Source organism: Somniosus microcephalus, chromosome 3 (assembly GCF_052327205.1).
Source record: "Somniosus microcephalus isolate GS21.2 chromosome 3, FLI_Smic_1.0, whole genome shotgun sequence".
NCBI lineage: Eukaryota > Metazoa > Chordata > Chondrichthyes > Squaliformes > Somniosidae > Somniosus > Somniosus microcephalus.
The window spans coordinates 41,726,918-41,744,426 of record NC_140989.1 but is presented as its reverse complement, the minus strand read 5'-3'; the positions used below and the strand labels follow the sequence as shown (position 1 = coordinate 41,744,426).

The 17,509-nt window shown below is 46.2% G+C and overlaps 1 protein-coding gene across 1 annotated transcript in view; it reads right to left on the bottom strand.

The window, feature by feature from the left end:
* ryr2a (ryanodine receptor 2a (cardiac)) overlaps nt 1–17,509 on the bottom strand; it is a 957,985-nt gene that overhangs the window by 70,015 nt on the left and 870,461 nt on the right. The window contains exons 92-95 of the mRNA XM_085980259.1: nt 11,470–11,691; nt 7,714–7,844; nt 4,232–4,274; nt 2,925–3,058 (exon numbers count right to left, since the gene is read on the bottom strand). Of these exons, the coding sequence (XP_085836385.1) occupies nt 2,925–3,058; nt 4,232–4,274; nt 7,714–7,844; nt 11,470–11,691 (530 nt within the window). The remainder of the gene's footprint in view (nt 1–2,924; nt 3,059–4,231; nt 4,275–7,713; nt 7,845–11,469; nt 11,692–17,509) is intronic.

Below are 17,509 nucleotides of genomic sequence, written 5' to 3'. Positions count from 1 at the left end.
TCACGCTTACCTACGGTGGGTCCCAGCCGCCCCTCACAGTGTGCGGTCTGGCTACCCTGAAGGTCAAGCCGCCCTCTCTGTTCGCCAACCTCGCACCCAACTGTCGACCCATAGCGACCAAGAGTAGGTGGTACAGCTGGGAGGACAGACGGTTCATTGCGTCGGAAGTAGAAAGACTCAAGCGGGAGGGTATCATTGAATGCAGTACCAGCCCGTGGCGCGTCCAGGTAGTAGTTAAGGGTAGCGAAAAGAAGCGGATGGTGATAGATTATAGCCAGACGGTTAATCTATACACCCAGCTAGACGCCTACCCTCTGCCCCGCATAGCGGATATGCTTAACCAAATCACGCAATACCGGGTGTTTTCCACCATCGACCTAAAAGCGGCATACCACCAGCTCCCCATTAGGCCGGAGGACCGTCCATACACTGCCTTCGAGGCGAACGGACGCCTCTACCACTTCCTCAGAGTCCCCTTTGGGGTAACGAATGGGGTCTCGGTCTTCCAGCGGGAGATGGACCGCATGGTCGATGAGAACCAGTTAACAGCCACCTATCCATACCTAGACAACGTCACCATCTGCGGCCACGACCAGCAAGACCACGACTCGAACCTCGCGAGATTTCTGAAAACCGCCCTCACACTCAATCTCACCTACAACGAGGATAAGTGTGTCTTTAGCACCACGTGCCTCTGTATCCTGGGCTGCGTGGTGGAAAACGGGGAAATCGGTCCGGACCCCGACCGATTGCGTCCCCTACGGGAGCTACCCCTACCAAACACTCCCAAGGCCCTGAAAAGGTGCCTGGGGTTTTTCTCCTATTACGCCCAATGGGTCCCCAATTATTCCGACAAGGCCCGTCCCCTGCTGAAATCAACGTCCTTCCCGCTCACGGCCGAGGCCCACGCCGCCTTCAACAACATTAAACACGACATTGAGAAGGCCGCGCTGCAGGCAGTGGACGAAAACATCCCTTTCCAGGTCGAAAGCGATGCGTCCGACTTCGCTTTAGCAGCCACCCTCAACCAGGATGGGCGGCCCGTAGCCTTTTTCTCAAGAACCCTCCAAGGGCCCGAGATCAGGCACTCCTCGGTAGAGAAGGAGGCCCAGGCCATAGTGGAGGCAGTGCGGCACTGGAGGCACTACCTAGCCGGCAAACGCTTCACCCTGCTTACCGACCAGCGGTCGGTAGCCTTCATGTTTAACAACAAACAGAGGGGGAAGATCAAGAACGACAAAATTCTCAGGTGGCGGATCGAACTCTCCACGTTTGAGTACGACATAATATATAGGCCGGGGGCCCTCAACGAATCCCCCGACGCCCTATCACGAGGGATGTGTGCCAGCATCCAGGGGGACAGGCTACAGGGCCTCCACAATGGCCTCTGCCACCTGGGGGTCACCCGGCTATTCCACTTTATAAAATCCCGTAACCTGCCCTATTCCATCAAGGAGGTCTGGTCTATGACCAGGGACTGCCGCACCTGTGCGGAATGCAAGCCCCGTTTTTTCAGGCCCGACCGAGCCCACCTGATTAAAGCTACACGGCCATTCAAGCGCCTGAGCTTAGATTTCAAGGGACCACTCCCCTCCACCGACTGCAATGTGTACTTTCTCAACATTGTGGACGAGTACTCCCGCTTCCCATTCGCCTACCCCTGCCCAGACATGACCAGTGCCACGGTCATCAAGTGCCTCGGCAGCCTGTTTTGCACGTTCGGCATGCCTAACTACATCTACACTGACAGGGGGGCGTCATTCATGAGCGACGAACTGCGCCAATACCTGCTGTCGAAGGGGATAGCCACGAGTCGGACCACTAGTTATAACCCCCGGGGTAATGGGCAAGTGGAGAGGGAGAACGCGACGGTGTGGAAGGCGGTCACCTTAGCACTAAGGTCTAAAGGGCTCCCTACCGCCCGCTGGCAAGAGGTCCTCCCAGACGTACTCCACTCGATAAGGTCGCTACTGTGTACTGCTACTAACGCCACTCCTCACGAGAAGATGTTTGTTTTCCCCCGCAAATCAACCTCAGGAGTGTCCCTACCTTCGTGGCTCTCCACCCCAGGGACAGTCCTATTACGGAAGCATGTGAGGGGCCACAAAACGGATCCCCTCGTGGAGGCAGTACACCTACTCCACGCAAACCCACAGTACGCGTACGTCAAGCACGCCGACGGGCGTGAGGACACCGTGTCCATAAAGGACCTCGCCTCGGCAGGAAGCGACGACGACCCATCCTCACCACCCCCAGAAGAACCTCCACCATCCCCAGAGGTATCCTCACCACCCCCAGAAGTACCTGCAACACCCCCAGCACAGGGGTATGCCCAGGAGGGCACCACGGACTCCCGGTCGGAACCCGAGGTACTGTTGCGACGTTCAGGAAGGACTATCACACCCCCGGACAGACTAAATCTGTAGAAGGGGTGAATGTGATGAAATATATGCCTTCATCAGCCCCTGTGTTTTACCTGCATTGTATTGTGTGTACCGCCCCCTTTTTCCTATTGTGTGTATTGGCTACGCCCCTGTCTTTTGTCATATAAAGGTCTCAAGAGCTGTATGAGTCATTTCTGCCAGACGAATCCGATGTGGAAAGACATGCAATGTTCTTAGTGATTAAAAGCCTTCAGTTGAATCCTTTAATTCCTTGTCTTTGAGTTATTGATGGCACATCATGGTACTAATGGAAAACATGGCAGGTTCCCTTTGAATAACATATTGATACAAATCATGACCCTTGTGGCCTTCAGTTGGCTTTGATTTTTACAAAACTTCTTTACAACTGGACCTCAGCACATATGCTCCAATGTGAGTCCTTCCCTCCCAATTCCCCTCACTTCAAGAAAGTAGATCACGTGAGATTTACACTTGCACGGTTGCAGCACAATACACAGGCTGGGTGTAAATATCACTTACACTGTAGAGAAGGAGTTCTCTTTCTTGGGTTTCTTCTTCTCCTGTGCATCACTGAAATCTAAAGCAGCTTTGTCCATTCCCAGCAGTTCGCTGATTCTATCCCTTCCGTAGAATTCTCCATACTTATCCATAACCTGCAGGAAGGCAAGATAAACAGTTATCAAAAGGATTGTAGCGTTAGATAAAACAGCAAGAGGCAAGGTTTAAAGAAGATAGAAGGAGAACATTTACAAAAACACATATTAAATGCAGTATTATGCAGCCTTCTGAAGTCATTGGCCTCAATGTAGATGGATATGAAGACAGGCGTTTCTATCAGTAACATCATTGTACGAATGCTGAACTTGCTCATATCAAATTTTTCTGCCCGCTATTTTGGATGAGGCCTTAATTTGTTTAAAATAATTCAGTTTAACGCCTCTGTTAAGGAACTCCGCAAAGAAATTGATGAATGCTTGTTAAGCATCCTACGATAACACTGCTGACAGTAATTTCTACCTTAAAGTTACTATCAGCTGAACTTAGTTGGTTTCAACCATTCTCATCAAACATTACCGCAAATAATAGCTTGAAAGTTATAAAGTTGAAATAAATGTTTTTTGAAACCAAGATTCTTTGAATGAACTGGCATATTGGATGTTCAGTTTCAAATTAGCAGTGAAGTGAACAACCATGTAAGAATTATTGGGGTTGATTTCCTCTGCCTTCGCCCGGAGTTAACAGGGCAGGAACGGCCTCAAAATGGGGTCAGCAGCCTTACCACCCATTAACAGCAGCGATGCGGCCAGCTCCATTTTAAAAGTGGCCACCTGATTCAGGCGATAGGCCCCTTTTAATATGGGATTTGGGGTGCTATGACATAAATAAGGCCTTGATTGCCATTTTAGGTAGAATATAGGAACATAAGATATAGGAGCAGGAGTAGGCCATACGGCCCTCCGAGTCTGCTCCACCATAGGACCTGATCAGTTCCATGGGCGATGAAAGAGAAGAGGCCCGCTAAAGGCAAGTGTTCAATTATTTTTGTCGGCCCTGGAGGTGCAGGAATAATCTAGGCCGCTACCGCCCTTACTTTGCAGGCCGATTTTCAGGCCTCAATCTGGCGAGCTGCATCAGGACACCTGTTTGGCGCCCTGCAGCTCACCTGATGAAACTAAATGAGGCTGGAGCCTCAAAATCACGGGGGGTGCCTCTTCACAGCCCGAATAAGTGGTCGACCAGAGTGATCCCAAAAGTCAAAATCTACCCCAACTGTGTGCAGAATGAAAGAAAATCACAGAAAATTTAAGTTTGAACTTGCTCTTTACCTTTCTCTTCACAAACTTGTCCCAGTAATTATAAGGGAAAGATCTGAAAGAGGAAGACAGAGTTATTATCCAATGACATCTCCTGGGGGTCTCTCATACCATTAAAATAAACGGGCTGAATTTCCTGAGCAGGTGCTGTCCCAGGGCAATGTGGGCACAGTGCCAGGGGAGGCTGAAACAGAATGCAATCTTCCTTTGGGTCCTTATTAGCATTTAAGAGGGTAGACTTCAGGAGCAGCTGGAGGTGTGGATGCGTGTCAGAGCACTGGAGAGTGGCCAATGTAGTGCCCACTTTTAAAAAGGGAGACAGAGCTAATCCAGGTAATAGCAGTGTGGAAGGGAAATTTTTAGAATGTTTAATTAAGGATGAATTACACAGTGGTGTACCGCAGGAATCGGTGCTGGGTCCCCTGCTGTTTGTAGTGTACACTAATGATTTAGATATGAATGTAGGAGGTATTGTGATCAGCAAGTTCGCAGATGACACGAAAATTGGTGGAGTGGTAAATAGCGAGGAGGAAAGCCTCAGGCGATATAGGCGGGTTGGTCAGATGGGCAGAAAAGTGGCAAATGGAATTTAACCCTGAAAAGTGTGAGGTGATGCATTTTGGGAGGACTAACAAGGCAAGGGAATACACAATGAATGGTAGGACCTTAGGAAGGGCAGAGGATCAGAGGGACCTTGGTGTGCATGTACATCGATCCCTGAAGGCAGCAGGACAGGTAGATAGGGTGGTTAAGAAGGCATATGGGATACTTGCCTTCATTAGCCGAGGCATAGAATATAAGAGCAGGGAGGTTATGATGGAGCTGTACAAAACGCTAGTTGGGCCACAGCTGGAATACTGTGTGCTGTTCCAGTCACCACACTATAGGAAGGATGTGATTGCATTGGAGAGGGTGCAGAGGAGATTCACCAGGATGTTACCTGGGCTGGAGCGTTTCAGCTATGAAGAGAGACTGGACAGGCTGGGGTTGTTTTCCTTAGAGCAGAGAAAGCTGAGGGGGGACCTGATTGAGCTGTACAAAATTATGAGGGGCATAGATAGGGTAGATAGAAAGGAACTTTTCCCCTTAGTAGAGGGGTCAATAACCAGGGGGCATAGTTTCAAGGTAAGGGACAGGAGGTTTAGAGGGGATTTGAGGAAAAACTTTTTCACCCAGAGGGTGGTTGGAATCTGGAACTCACTGCCTGAAAGGGTGGTAGAGGCAGGAACCCTCACAACATTCAAGAAGCATTTAGATGAGCACTTGAAACGCCATAGCATACAAGGCTACGGACCAAGTGCTGGAAAATGGGATTAGAATAGATAGGGCTTGATGGCCGGCACAGACATGATGGGCCGAAGGGCCTCTTTTTGTGCTGTATAACTCTATGACTATGAAATGATCACGTATCTAGATATAAAGAGAAAACACTTAGAAGTAACCAGCACAGACTTCAAAAAGCATGATCGGTTTGACAAACCTCAGAATTCTTTCAGGAGGCAACAGAAATGGTACATGGGGGAATGCGGTCGATACAGTGGTGTACATGAACTTTAGGAAAGCCTCTGACAAGGTACCACATGGGAAATTATCAGCGAATATTAATTGTAATGGAATTGGCAGAGGGTAGAAAGCTGGATTAAAAATTGGTGAGAAGGGAGAAAACAAAGAATTAGAGTTGCGGGAAGTGTTTCAGATTGCTTAGGAGTGGGTAGGTGATTTCCACAGGGTTTAGTTCTGGGGCCGGTAATGTTTACTCTGTATATCAATGATTTGGATACCTGCCTCGAAGGAGTAGTGTCAAAACTTGGAGAGAATACCAAAATCAGAGATATAGTTAATTTTTCAGAAGACCAAATGAAGCTGCAATGGGATATTGTTAAGGTGGCAGTACAATGCTGATAGCGGAGATGGACTATAGGTCACACTGCAGCATATGGCATAGCCTCTCATGAAGCGCAATCTCTGCAAGCTGCTAGGGCATCACTCACCTAAAATTTACCTCAATATGCGCTCTCCCACATACAACTCACCATCACCCCAGCTCAGGATTCCACCCTTTCCAACCGTGAACCCTTTCACAGAGAAACACGCTCCTCTTACAACTCCCCGAGTTAATATTGAACTCTTCTCCCTCAATTCTACCCGTCACTCCTTCTCCCCTCCAACCCAGGTATCCTTCCTCATATCACATTCGAAATTAGAGGGGGGAGTGAAGACAGTGCTGTTAGTGGAATCATTATAAACATAGGCCTAGAAATTCAGGTGGTTTGCGTGCCACCTGATAGCGCCATGAAATGGTGACAAAACGGCGGCTGGCGCTCTACCGCCAGCTGGTGGTGGGTTGCGCGGCAGCTGCCATTTTCGGCAGGTCGTCAGCGCTGCCGTTAACTGCTATCGGTGAGAATATTTTAATGAGGTGGAGGGTGACGTCAAACGGCATACAACGGCGAGTTGACACCAGCTCATCCATTTTGGAGTTCTCCGCTTGCATTGCCGCCCAAAATAATTCGCGGCAGTATTTGCTGCCGCTAACAGGTCTTGCAGCGGTGTTAACGGCCATGAGGAATCTGGCAAGATGCCGGAACTTCAAACACCTCCTTTGCCAAGGTTCTTCTTTTAAACATCCATTTTTTGCTCATCAGTGGCGGTGGGGGAGGGGGGAGTGCAGGGGGAGGGTGGGGTGCATTTTCTGGCAGCTTTCCGGGAGGCCTACAGTGTTTGTGGGTCAGTAAATCAATGGGTGAACTCCATTGCAACAACTGATGATGATCTGTGATAAAATCTCTTTTTATCTCCATTCATGTCATAAACAAACAAAAAACAATTGCTAAACATCGGGTGGCAGCTACTATTTTTGGAGCACGTACGGCAACTGTTTGAGCCACTCCATTCTTCCCCATTCCCCTACACTACGAGCGGGAGACAGAGGCGACCTTTGGCCTCCTTCTGAGATTAGTGCTGCAAAGAGCGCGCTACACTAGAAAATCACCGCCACGCTGATGATAATGAGGAGGCAGTACCAAAATGCCGGTACTGCCTGCGCTCTCTTGCCCAGCGGCTGTTATCCTTGGGTTAATGACGACATGAAAATATCAGAGACAAGAATATAAATCAACATGTTACACAACATAGTAAAACTATTACAGAGAAATATTTAAAGGCCCTTACATTTAGTGTTTGATGTTGCACTGCAGTACTTTCACAGTTCAGGTGGCCTGTTCCAATAACTGATGAATTGCTGGCTTGTTTTTTTAAACTAATGCTAAGTTTTTCAGTCAGACCTTTGTAGCAGGATTACATAGAAATGACAACACCGAAACAGGCCATTCGGCCCAACCAGTCCATATTGGTGTTTATCCTCCATGTCAGCATTGGTCCTAATCCCATATGCTCAACCTGTTCTCATATTCCTTTATCCCCTTTCCTTCAACCATATGTCCATCTAGCTATAAAATTACACAGAAAGCTCAATGTTTAATGCTACTACTCACTGTGTGTTTATAACCAGCCTGTCCCACTGTCCCTTGATGTCATCCTCTGAAGGTTGCTCTGTGATGTATAACCCATCAAACTCCAACTTCCTGGCAACCTCCTTCTCCCGCTTGAAAATCACCAGTGGGACCTACAAATGAAATAAGTAGGTAAGCTTGCCTGAATTGCATCACAGCTCAAAAGTTATGGTCGTCAACCTACCATTTTGTAGATTCTTTTGTTATAATTTAACCAGAGACTGGTTTATGACCTTATGCAAGAAAGCCATAGTAGTTCACTGATGAGATACAAGAGATTGGCATCTCCTAAATGTTTGATGGTTCACTGCAAAGATGATAGAGATTTGGGCAAATGAGCTCTACTCGGAGCTCCGACACAGCAAGAGAGCCCCAGATGGGCAGAGGAAACGCTTCAAGGACACCCTCAAAGCCTCCTTGAAAAAGTGCAACATCACCACCGACACCTGGGAATCCCTGGCCCAAGACCGCACAAAGTGGAGGAGAACCATCCAGGAAGGCGCCGAACACCTTGAGTCTCTTCGCCGGGAGCAAGCAGAAGCCAAGCGCAAACAGCGGAAGGCGCGCACGTCAACCCAAGAGCCCCACCCACCCGTCCCCTTCAACCACCGTCTGCCCCACCTGTGACAGAGACTGTAGGTCCCGCATTGGACTCATCAGTCACCTGAGAACTCATTTTTAATGTGGAAGCAAGTCATCCTCGGTCCCGAGGGACTGCCTAAGAAGAAGAAAGATTGCAGGCCAACATGCTGGTATATCACAGGAGTGTGCAATGTCCTATGATAGATGGGGTGTTATTTTTATTTGCTGGAGTGAAACATTAATTTAAAAGAATGACTGGCACAATCTAACAGCTAAATCAATATTAACTTTAATATCCTTACGTTTATTTCAGTTCATTTTTTAAATATATTTTTGCTAATGGATTTAATACTAATAACATCATCAGGATTACTGGCCTGGCTTGGAATCGTCATGTTGCTGTTAGTGAAACAATTGATCTGACTTCAATACAGTCAGAAATCTGGGGCACTTCAGTTTTAGGTATCTATGTTAATTCAGTCCACTTGAGTTTCACAACAAATCCAAGACAGGAATGTTACATTATTTGTTTTAATCCTTTTTTATTCTAGGTATTTTTGGTCTCTGTGTTTCAGACTGGTTTAATAGGTGTGCCCGAGCTCCTTACATCCTCAAGAGATCTTTCTCTTGCCATGATCTCTCGGTAAAATATCGCAGTGTCCTCAGGAAATGAACAGGAAACTATTTTCAGGTTGTCTCAGCTATTAGTTCTATATATCCTGAGCCTTCACCAGAACCTCCTTGTGTCAAATTAGACCTTGTTTTAGGCTTCAACTACCCAACAAATTTGTTCAGCATTAAGAGAACAATTGAATAGTAGCAGTAACATAACATTTTTACAGTAACATTTTAAGCTTTGCTGACTCTTTTTATAGTAGAAAATTATAAATTGTTCACAATTCTTCTAAAGCAGTGTTTTTTTTTCTCACCAACTACGGAAGTTATCGGGCTTAATAACCAGACAAGATTGTCTTTGAAAAAATCTGAGTTCAGAAAGATTGGCTTATAAATGCCTTCAAAATGGTGACCCAGGGCTTCATGAATTTTAATAAATGCCTGTCAAAATCAAAAGGAGCTGCCAATCAAAGACATATTTAAACAAATCACGTAGAATGTTTGTATTTGAATTGAGAAGCTTGGCCCTGCCATTGGCTGCTTGATTTTCAGACAAACCAACAGCAACTGCAACAAAGTGTAAGAAAATGAGCTGGAACTTTCTTCTATGAAGCAGGCTGTGTTTTTTATTAACCCATTATGTACAGTGCCGGAATGGAAAAAAGCCAAAACACAGCTAACTCTTAGATAAAAATGTAACATTTTATGCCCCAAGTAACCAGCACTCGGGGATTTTTAAAATCCTCCAAGAATCCAAAGGGTATTAAAGTCAATAATAATTATATCTGATGTTTTGTTTTTTAATAATATTATCCTGGAAGTGTTTCAAAGTCTTAAAGGACTTCCTGAATCTCACTGCTGTGACGTATGTTATCCAGTGACTGTTGTAAACGTCAAATTAAAAAATACAAATAATTAAAATTACAATGAAATAATTAACATGGAAGCACATAGGAGGCGAAATTCGGTTACGCCTCGTTTGGGAGCGGTAACCAAATTAGCGCCTCACAGTTAATGCCACGGGCGGGAGTACTGTCCTGGCTGCTAAATTGGGCTTACCACCCCGTCGAGGGAGTGGAGCTCTATCTCAGGCGCTCCACTACCTCTCTGGGCGGTGCGTGAGGTGCAAAGCGTGTAGCGCTGACGCGTTTCAGCGCCCCTTCTCTTCTGTTAAAGGGGAGGGCCACTGCACACACTGCAGGCCGTTTGACGGCCTCCTTAGCCCACCAGGGCGGCGTGCTGCTGTGGTCGCAGCAAGGCACCGAGACACGGTGCCGGACGGTGCGATACTGGCCACGGACCACACCATGGGCCGCCAAGAGGGGCCGACCTGGAGGTTGGCCAATATAAAAAATGTCGGCGCAGGGCGCAGCCAGACCACCCCATTAATTAGCGCCCTGCCAGCGGTGTGTGGTCCGGCTCGTGACATGCGAGGCTGTTACTGACATCATCTGCGGCGACATTGCCCGCGGCAGCCTTGCGGGGTGCAGCCGATTTTCGGCTGCGGGGCGCTAAGGGGTTGCGTCGCTCAGCAATGGCGTCATCGGCACGGGGCACTACCGGCGGGGGCACAGCGCTATCGGCTAGCGCCTCAGTAGTACCCCCGCCGAATTTCTCGGCAGGCGCTATTGGCGCCCCTGCCCGGGCGATATGCCCTTTGCACCCCATTAGCGCCCCCGCAGGCACTAACGACTGGCGCAAAGGAGGCGAATTTTGCCCCCATAGAGTCCCAGTTGTATATCATAATGAGGAGGTATTAACCACCTGAAGCTAAATACTAGTAATGGACCTCATGCAGAGAATTATGTGTACTCTTCATTATAGTAGATTTTCTTAAATGTATTATATATACTGACCATGTTATCTCCTGATAAACTAAACAAATCGTATAACTTAATAAATGTGCAGTGATTCTATCAGACTTGTTAATCCTGCAGTGTAATTCTCTTCTCACATCAATGACATGGGAGTAGTGAGACCTGCTAATGGCACAAAAAACAGACCTACAATGGAATAAGACCCTCCTGACAGTTCATTGTGTAGACCACTAATTGTAATTTCAACACTGTAATCTAATGCTGGGTTTCAGATGATGGTTTTAAACTGTTTGACCTTCGCTTTCACATCACTATGCTGATGTCGACTGAATCCGTTGATTAGATTACTGCCTTATAATCATTCCGAGGTATCCAATATCATTCATTAACCTGCTGTAGACTGCAGAAACCAGGAGAGTCATTCTCATGGAAACACAGGTGACCACTGTACAACTTGGGCTGCAAACATGGTAAACTCTGTAATGTAGGCAAAGCAAACCACTGAACAAGAGTTTACAGTTGAGTACAGTTAATACAAGTGAATACAATGGGTTTAGATATTGAAAGTTAGATAAAGTTATCTTCAAAATCTTGAATTAGAATTTCAGTTTCATTCTTGTACAGCAATTTGCAACTTACAAAATCAGTGCATATAACCTGCATTAACAAAGCAAAAGATCTTTTGTGAAGTGTTTGCAATGACCAAAAATGTCTGTTGCCTTACTTTTAAACAGTAATAGCCAATGATGCAGAAAAAGGAGATGACAGTATGCAGGATGGCCAGAATTCTCAGAGTGGGCTCCATATAGCCACTGCTTTCTTGCAGAACGTAATGCACTGTGACCCTGTGCCCACTCCCCATACCGCTCCATCGAGGACCTCCACCTTCTTGATTGTAAACACCAAGGATACTTTCTTTCTCTTCTATGGATGGAGAAGTTGATACCTGTTGAACATTGCACATTAGTACCAGTAGCTTGCCACCAATGACCAAAATATCCAATACAATTTACAAACTTGCCATTCATAGACTACGATAGAAACAAATCAAATGCCAGAGAATTTTAAACAAAGTGACTGCTGCCAATGACCGAACACTGCGCAGAAGTGTTCTGCGCATAAATCTGTGGTGGTTTAAGTATTAATGTATAATAATATCACATAAATCTGTGGAGCTCTAGGTTGGTTTAACAATAATGTATAATAATAGCGCGGGTTGGTTTAAGTGTTAATGTATAATAATTTCCCGGGGGGAGGGTTGTGGAGATTTATTTGTACGGGTGCGCAAACTCCATGCGGAGGGAAAGGAGAAGAAAATGAATAAAAATTGACGTTTGCTGAGTTTTGTTGGTGCAGATTTTGTTTTCCTGACCCGGCTCTGTTCGGCCGCAGCAGTCTCTTTTCACCACCCCCTCCCCCTCCTTTCTCTCTGGAAGCGTTTTCTTTGTGATGGTGACAATGTTTTCTTTTCAGTTAGCGAACAACCGAAAAAAATCACTGAATCACAGTCGCTGCTAATTTTAAAAAGGCACCGTCTTCATAAACATGTGCCTGCCGAGCAGTTTTTGGTTCGGCGAGACAAATCAAGCATCATTTTCAAGATGCCGTGATTCACAAATGGCATCGTGCTTTTCAGATTTGACTTTCATTATTACACTGTGTGCTTGCCAGTACACAGAAAAAAAGAGTGACAAATATTTTTTCATGAAAAGTGTCCCCTTGATCTCGAGTCAATTTCATCCATCTGGGACAGAGTTACAATCATTTTCAATATTGATGTTTGATTTTTTTTTATTGAATCTGAGAAAGTGAACACTTTAATGCACACCTTTTTTTAAGATAGGCATGGATGATGCAGCATGTAGGTGTAACCATTATTTATACACAATTTCACTTATGCTTGTGCTTGATGATGTTCCTTACTATACCAATTTGACATCATTCTTATAGTCAAGTAGAATCATAGAATCATAGAATGGTTACAGCACAGGAGGAGATAATTCGACCTGTCCAGCCTGTGCCGGCTCTCTGCAAGAGCACTTCAGCTAGTCCCACTCCCCCGCCCTTTCCCCGTAGACCTGCAAAAAATTTTCCTTCAGGTACTTATCCAACTCCCTTTTGAAAACCACAATCGAGTCTGCCTCCACCACCCTCAGGCAGTGCATTCTAGATCATAACCACTCATTGTGCAAAAAAGTTTTCCCTCATGTCGCCTTTGGTTCTTTTGCCAATCACCTTAAATCTGTGTCCTCTGGTTCTCGACCCTTCCGCCAATGGGAACAGTTTCTCTCTATCTATTCTGTCTAGACCCCTCATGATTTTAAACACCTCTATCAAATCTCCTCTCAACCTTCTCTACTCTAAGGAGAAAACCCCCAGCTTTTCCAGTCTATCCACGTAACTGATGTAACTGGCAGACAGAGCAACCCTAGGAGCAGGTCTCCAGAGAATCGTGAGCTAAGATAAGCTCAGCACAGATGGACTCCATGGAGATAATTTCTTGAACTCCCCTGCACTCCCTCCAGTAATTTTTTATGCATGAAGCTGCCGTGTGACATTTTTACAACCTATTTAATTCAGAGTTTAAAAAACCAGGCGGGAAAAAAAGCTACATAACATCTTGTGGGACAGAATACCTAATCTGAATACTATTTCAAATGAAATAGGTTCATGATGTGCAGCCAGTAATAATTAAACTGGAAACACAAAATAACAAATATTACAATGCACATCACCTTTGCTCTTAACACAAAAAACATTTCTTGTTAAGAAATTTGAGATGCTTTAGATTGGCTGAATGGTATACTTAAAAAGGAAACTGAAATCAGCACAATAGACACCCTCACACACTATGCACACCTGCTATAACTACTGAAGAGGGAATCCCGCCTGTTCAGCAAGTTTCTCCAGGGTGCAACGGAGTCACACAGACCTGGGAAGGGTTCAGGTTGCATCCCAGTCTGTGCTGAGTTAGCGCTGCAATTGGCTTCAATGTTCCTGGGACATGTTCCCCCTAAGGTGTGCGGCCATGAACCAATCGAGAGGTCCCACACAGGCCTCTCACCAGCGCTGCCGCTGGAAGAGATACGCGCAGCAAATTCCAAGGGCCCGCAAAGGGACAAAAAAATTAGAGGGAACATTGCTACTGGGTCAGGGAGGAGTCATCACTCAGTAACCCTTGATGAACATGTGGAATTATGTGAGGACAGGATTTGCTTCACAGATTTTTTATTTGTTCTTGGAATATGGGCAACACTGGCAAGGCACTATTTACTGCCCATCATTTGCCCGGAGGGCATTAAAAGTCAAAAACGTAAGCCAGACCAGGTGGGGTAGCAGGCTTCTTTCTTTGAAGATTATTAGTGAACTAGTCATTGTGGAGACGAAGTTCCGTCTTCACACTGAGGACACCCTCCATCGTGTTGTGTGGCACTACCACCGTGCTAAATGGGATAGATTCAGAACAGATCTAGCAGCTCAAAACTGGGCATCCATGAGGCGCTGTGGGCCATCAGCAGCAGCAGAATTGTATTCCACTACAATCTGTAACTGCATGGCCCGGCATATCCCTCACTCTACCATTACCACCAAGCCAGTGGACCAACCCTGGTTCAATAAGGAGTGCAGAAGAGCATGCCAGGAGCAGCACCAAGCATACCTAAAAATGAGGTGCCAACCTGGGGAAGCTGCAACACAGGACTAGATGCATGCTAAAAAGTGGAAACAGCATGCTATAGACAGGGCTAAGCGATCCCAAAATCAACGGATCAGATCAAAGCTCTGCAGTCCGACCACATCCAGTCGTGAATGGTGGTGGACCATTAAACAACGAACGGGAGGAGGAGTCTCCATGAATATCCTCACCCTCAATCATGGTGGAACCCAGCACGCGAGTGCAAAAGACAAGGCTGAAGCGCTTGTAACCATATTCAGCCAGAAGTGCCGAGTGGATGATCCATATCGGCCTACTTCCGAGGTCCCCATCATCACAGAAGCCAGTCTTCAGCCAATTCGATTCACTCCACGTGATATCAAGAAACGGCTGTGCGCACTGGATACAGCAAAGGCTGTGGGCTCCGACAACATCTCGGCTATCGTGCTGAAGACTTGTGCTCCAGAACTAGCCGCGCCTCTAGCCAAGCTGTTCCAGTACAGCTACAATACTGGCATCTATCCGACAATGTGGAAAACTGCCCAGGTATGTCCTGTCCACAAAAAGCAGGACAAATCCAACCCGGCCAATTACCGCCCCATTAGTCTACTCTCAATCATCAGCAAAGTGATGGAAGGTGTCGTCGACAGTGCTATCAAGCCGCACTTACTCACCAATAACCTGCTCACTGATGCCCAGTTTGGGTTCCGCCAAGACCACTCAGCTCCCAACTCATTACAGTCTTGGTCCAAACATGGACAAAGGAGCTGAATTCCAGAGGTGAGGTGAGAGTGACTGCCCTTGACATCAAGGCAGCATTTGACCGAGTGTGGCATCAAGGAGCCCTAGTAAAACTGAAGTCAATGGGAATCAGGGGGAAAACACTACACTGGCTGGAGTCATACCTAGCACAAAGGAAGATGGTTGTGGTGATTGAAGGTCAATCATCACAGCCCCAAGACATTGCTGCAGGAGTTCCTTAGGGCAGTGTCCTAGGCCCAACCATCTTCAGCTGCTTCATCAATGACCAATATAAGGTCAGAAATGGGGATGTTCGCTGATGACTGCACAGTGTTCAGCGCCATTCACAACTCCTCAGATAATGAAGCAGTCCATGCCCGCATGCAACAAGACCTGGACGACGGTCAGGCTTGGGCTGATAAGTGACAGGTAACATTCGTGCCACAAAAGTGCCAGACAATGACCATCTCCAACAAGCGAGAGTCTAACCACCTCCCCTTGACATTCAATGGCATTACCATCACCGAATCCCCCACCATCAACATCCTGGGGGTCACCATTGACCAGAAACTTAACTGGACCAGCCACATAAATACTGTGGCAACAAGAGCAGGTCAAAGGCTAGGTATTCTGCGGCGAGTGTCTCACCTCCTGACTCCCCAAAGCCTTTCTACCATCTACAAGGCACAAGTAAGGAGTGTAATGGAATGCTCTCCACTTGCCTGGATGAGTGCAGCTCCAACAACACTCAAGAAGCTCGACACCATACAGGACAAAGCAGCCCGTTTGATTGGCTCCCCATCCACCACCTTAAACATTCACTCCCTCCACCACCGGCGTACTGTGGCTGCAGTATGTACCATCTACAAGACGCACTGCAGCAACTCGCCAAGGCTTCTTTGGCTGCACCTCCCAAACCCACAACCTCTTCCACCTAGAAGGACAAGGGCAGCAGGCGCATGGGAACACCACCACCTCCAAGTTCCCCTCAAGTCACACACCATCCTAACTTAGAAGTATATTGCTGCTCCTTCATCGTCGCTGGGTCAACATCCTGGAACTCCCACCCTAACAGCACTGTGGGAGTATCTTCACCACACGGACTGCAGCGGCTCACCGCCACCTTTTCAAGGGTAACTAGGGATGGGCAATAAATGCTGGCCTTGCCAGTGACGCCTAGATCCCGTAAGTGAATTTTAAAAAGTTACGTTTTTATGACAATGCGGCAGCTTTCATGGTCATTTTCTATTGCTTGCCCACTAAATACCAGATTTATTTATTTAGTTCAATTTTAAAATGCGCTGTGGTGGAATCTGACCTCATGATCGCCGTGATTAAGGGACTTCTGCATTTACTACACTGGGAAACAATGCTCAGAAACATTGGAGAACAGCCATTGCAACTCATCATGCAAATGTGAAATTGGGAATTGTACTGTTCAAATATTCTGCTGATAGTGGATCTTACTTTACCAAATAAGTAGATCAAATAGTGATGTCAGCATCTGTCATCAGACCATCGCAAACATATAATGAGTTTCCACAAATTAATTATATGCCAGCTAATCATGCTACATTGAAGCAATACTATGATCAAAAAAATGGTCTTACTTCAAACTTCAAGAAATGCAACACTTGAAAATAAATTTCCACTGAACAGGTTTGAGAAATAGTGGATAGAACTCTACTTCTGGGGATTACTGATGCACTGTGTACTTTTTATGCACTATGGTACTTGAAGTGGCATTTCATTTGGTACCTTGGAGTTTGGCTCTTGAGTCAGGCAACAATGATGGTTTGGATGGCAAAACCCTACCTACTCACTCAATATTGCTGGAGACAATACTCCAGAGACATAATTACATGAATTTGATAATTTTGTTGATTTTTTTATCAACTAGTTTGAATTTGTTAATAATGTCTACCACAAACAAAATATCCAACTACAGGAAACTTTGTTATACCCGGCACCGACGGGACCGAGCTGTTGCCTATCTATCAAAACTGCCGGACATACAAAGTTAATGTTGAAGCATACGAAGGTTTTCATCTCCGTATCTGACAACAAACACTGTTGCTTAGCAACAGCTTGTAAACAGTCGTCCCGTACCTTGGAAGCGTCTCTGTAGCTTAGCAACAGCTTCAGAGAGACTTTCCAGAGCCCGACTGTTGAAAAAAAAGCCACGAGAAGAAAAAAAACCTAACAAAACGGCTCCTGATTTCTGCCAGTAGATCGAGGTGTCCGGGCATACAACCTCCGGATAAACCAAAGTTTCCTGTAGTTCAGTGATCACTAAAGAAAGAAAGAATTTGCATTTATATAGTGTCTTTCCCGTCTTCAGGATTGTCCCAAAGCGCTCCCCAGCCAATGA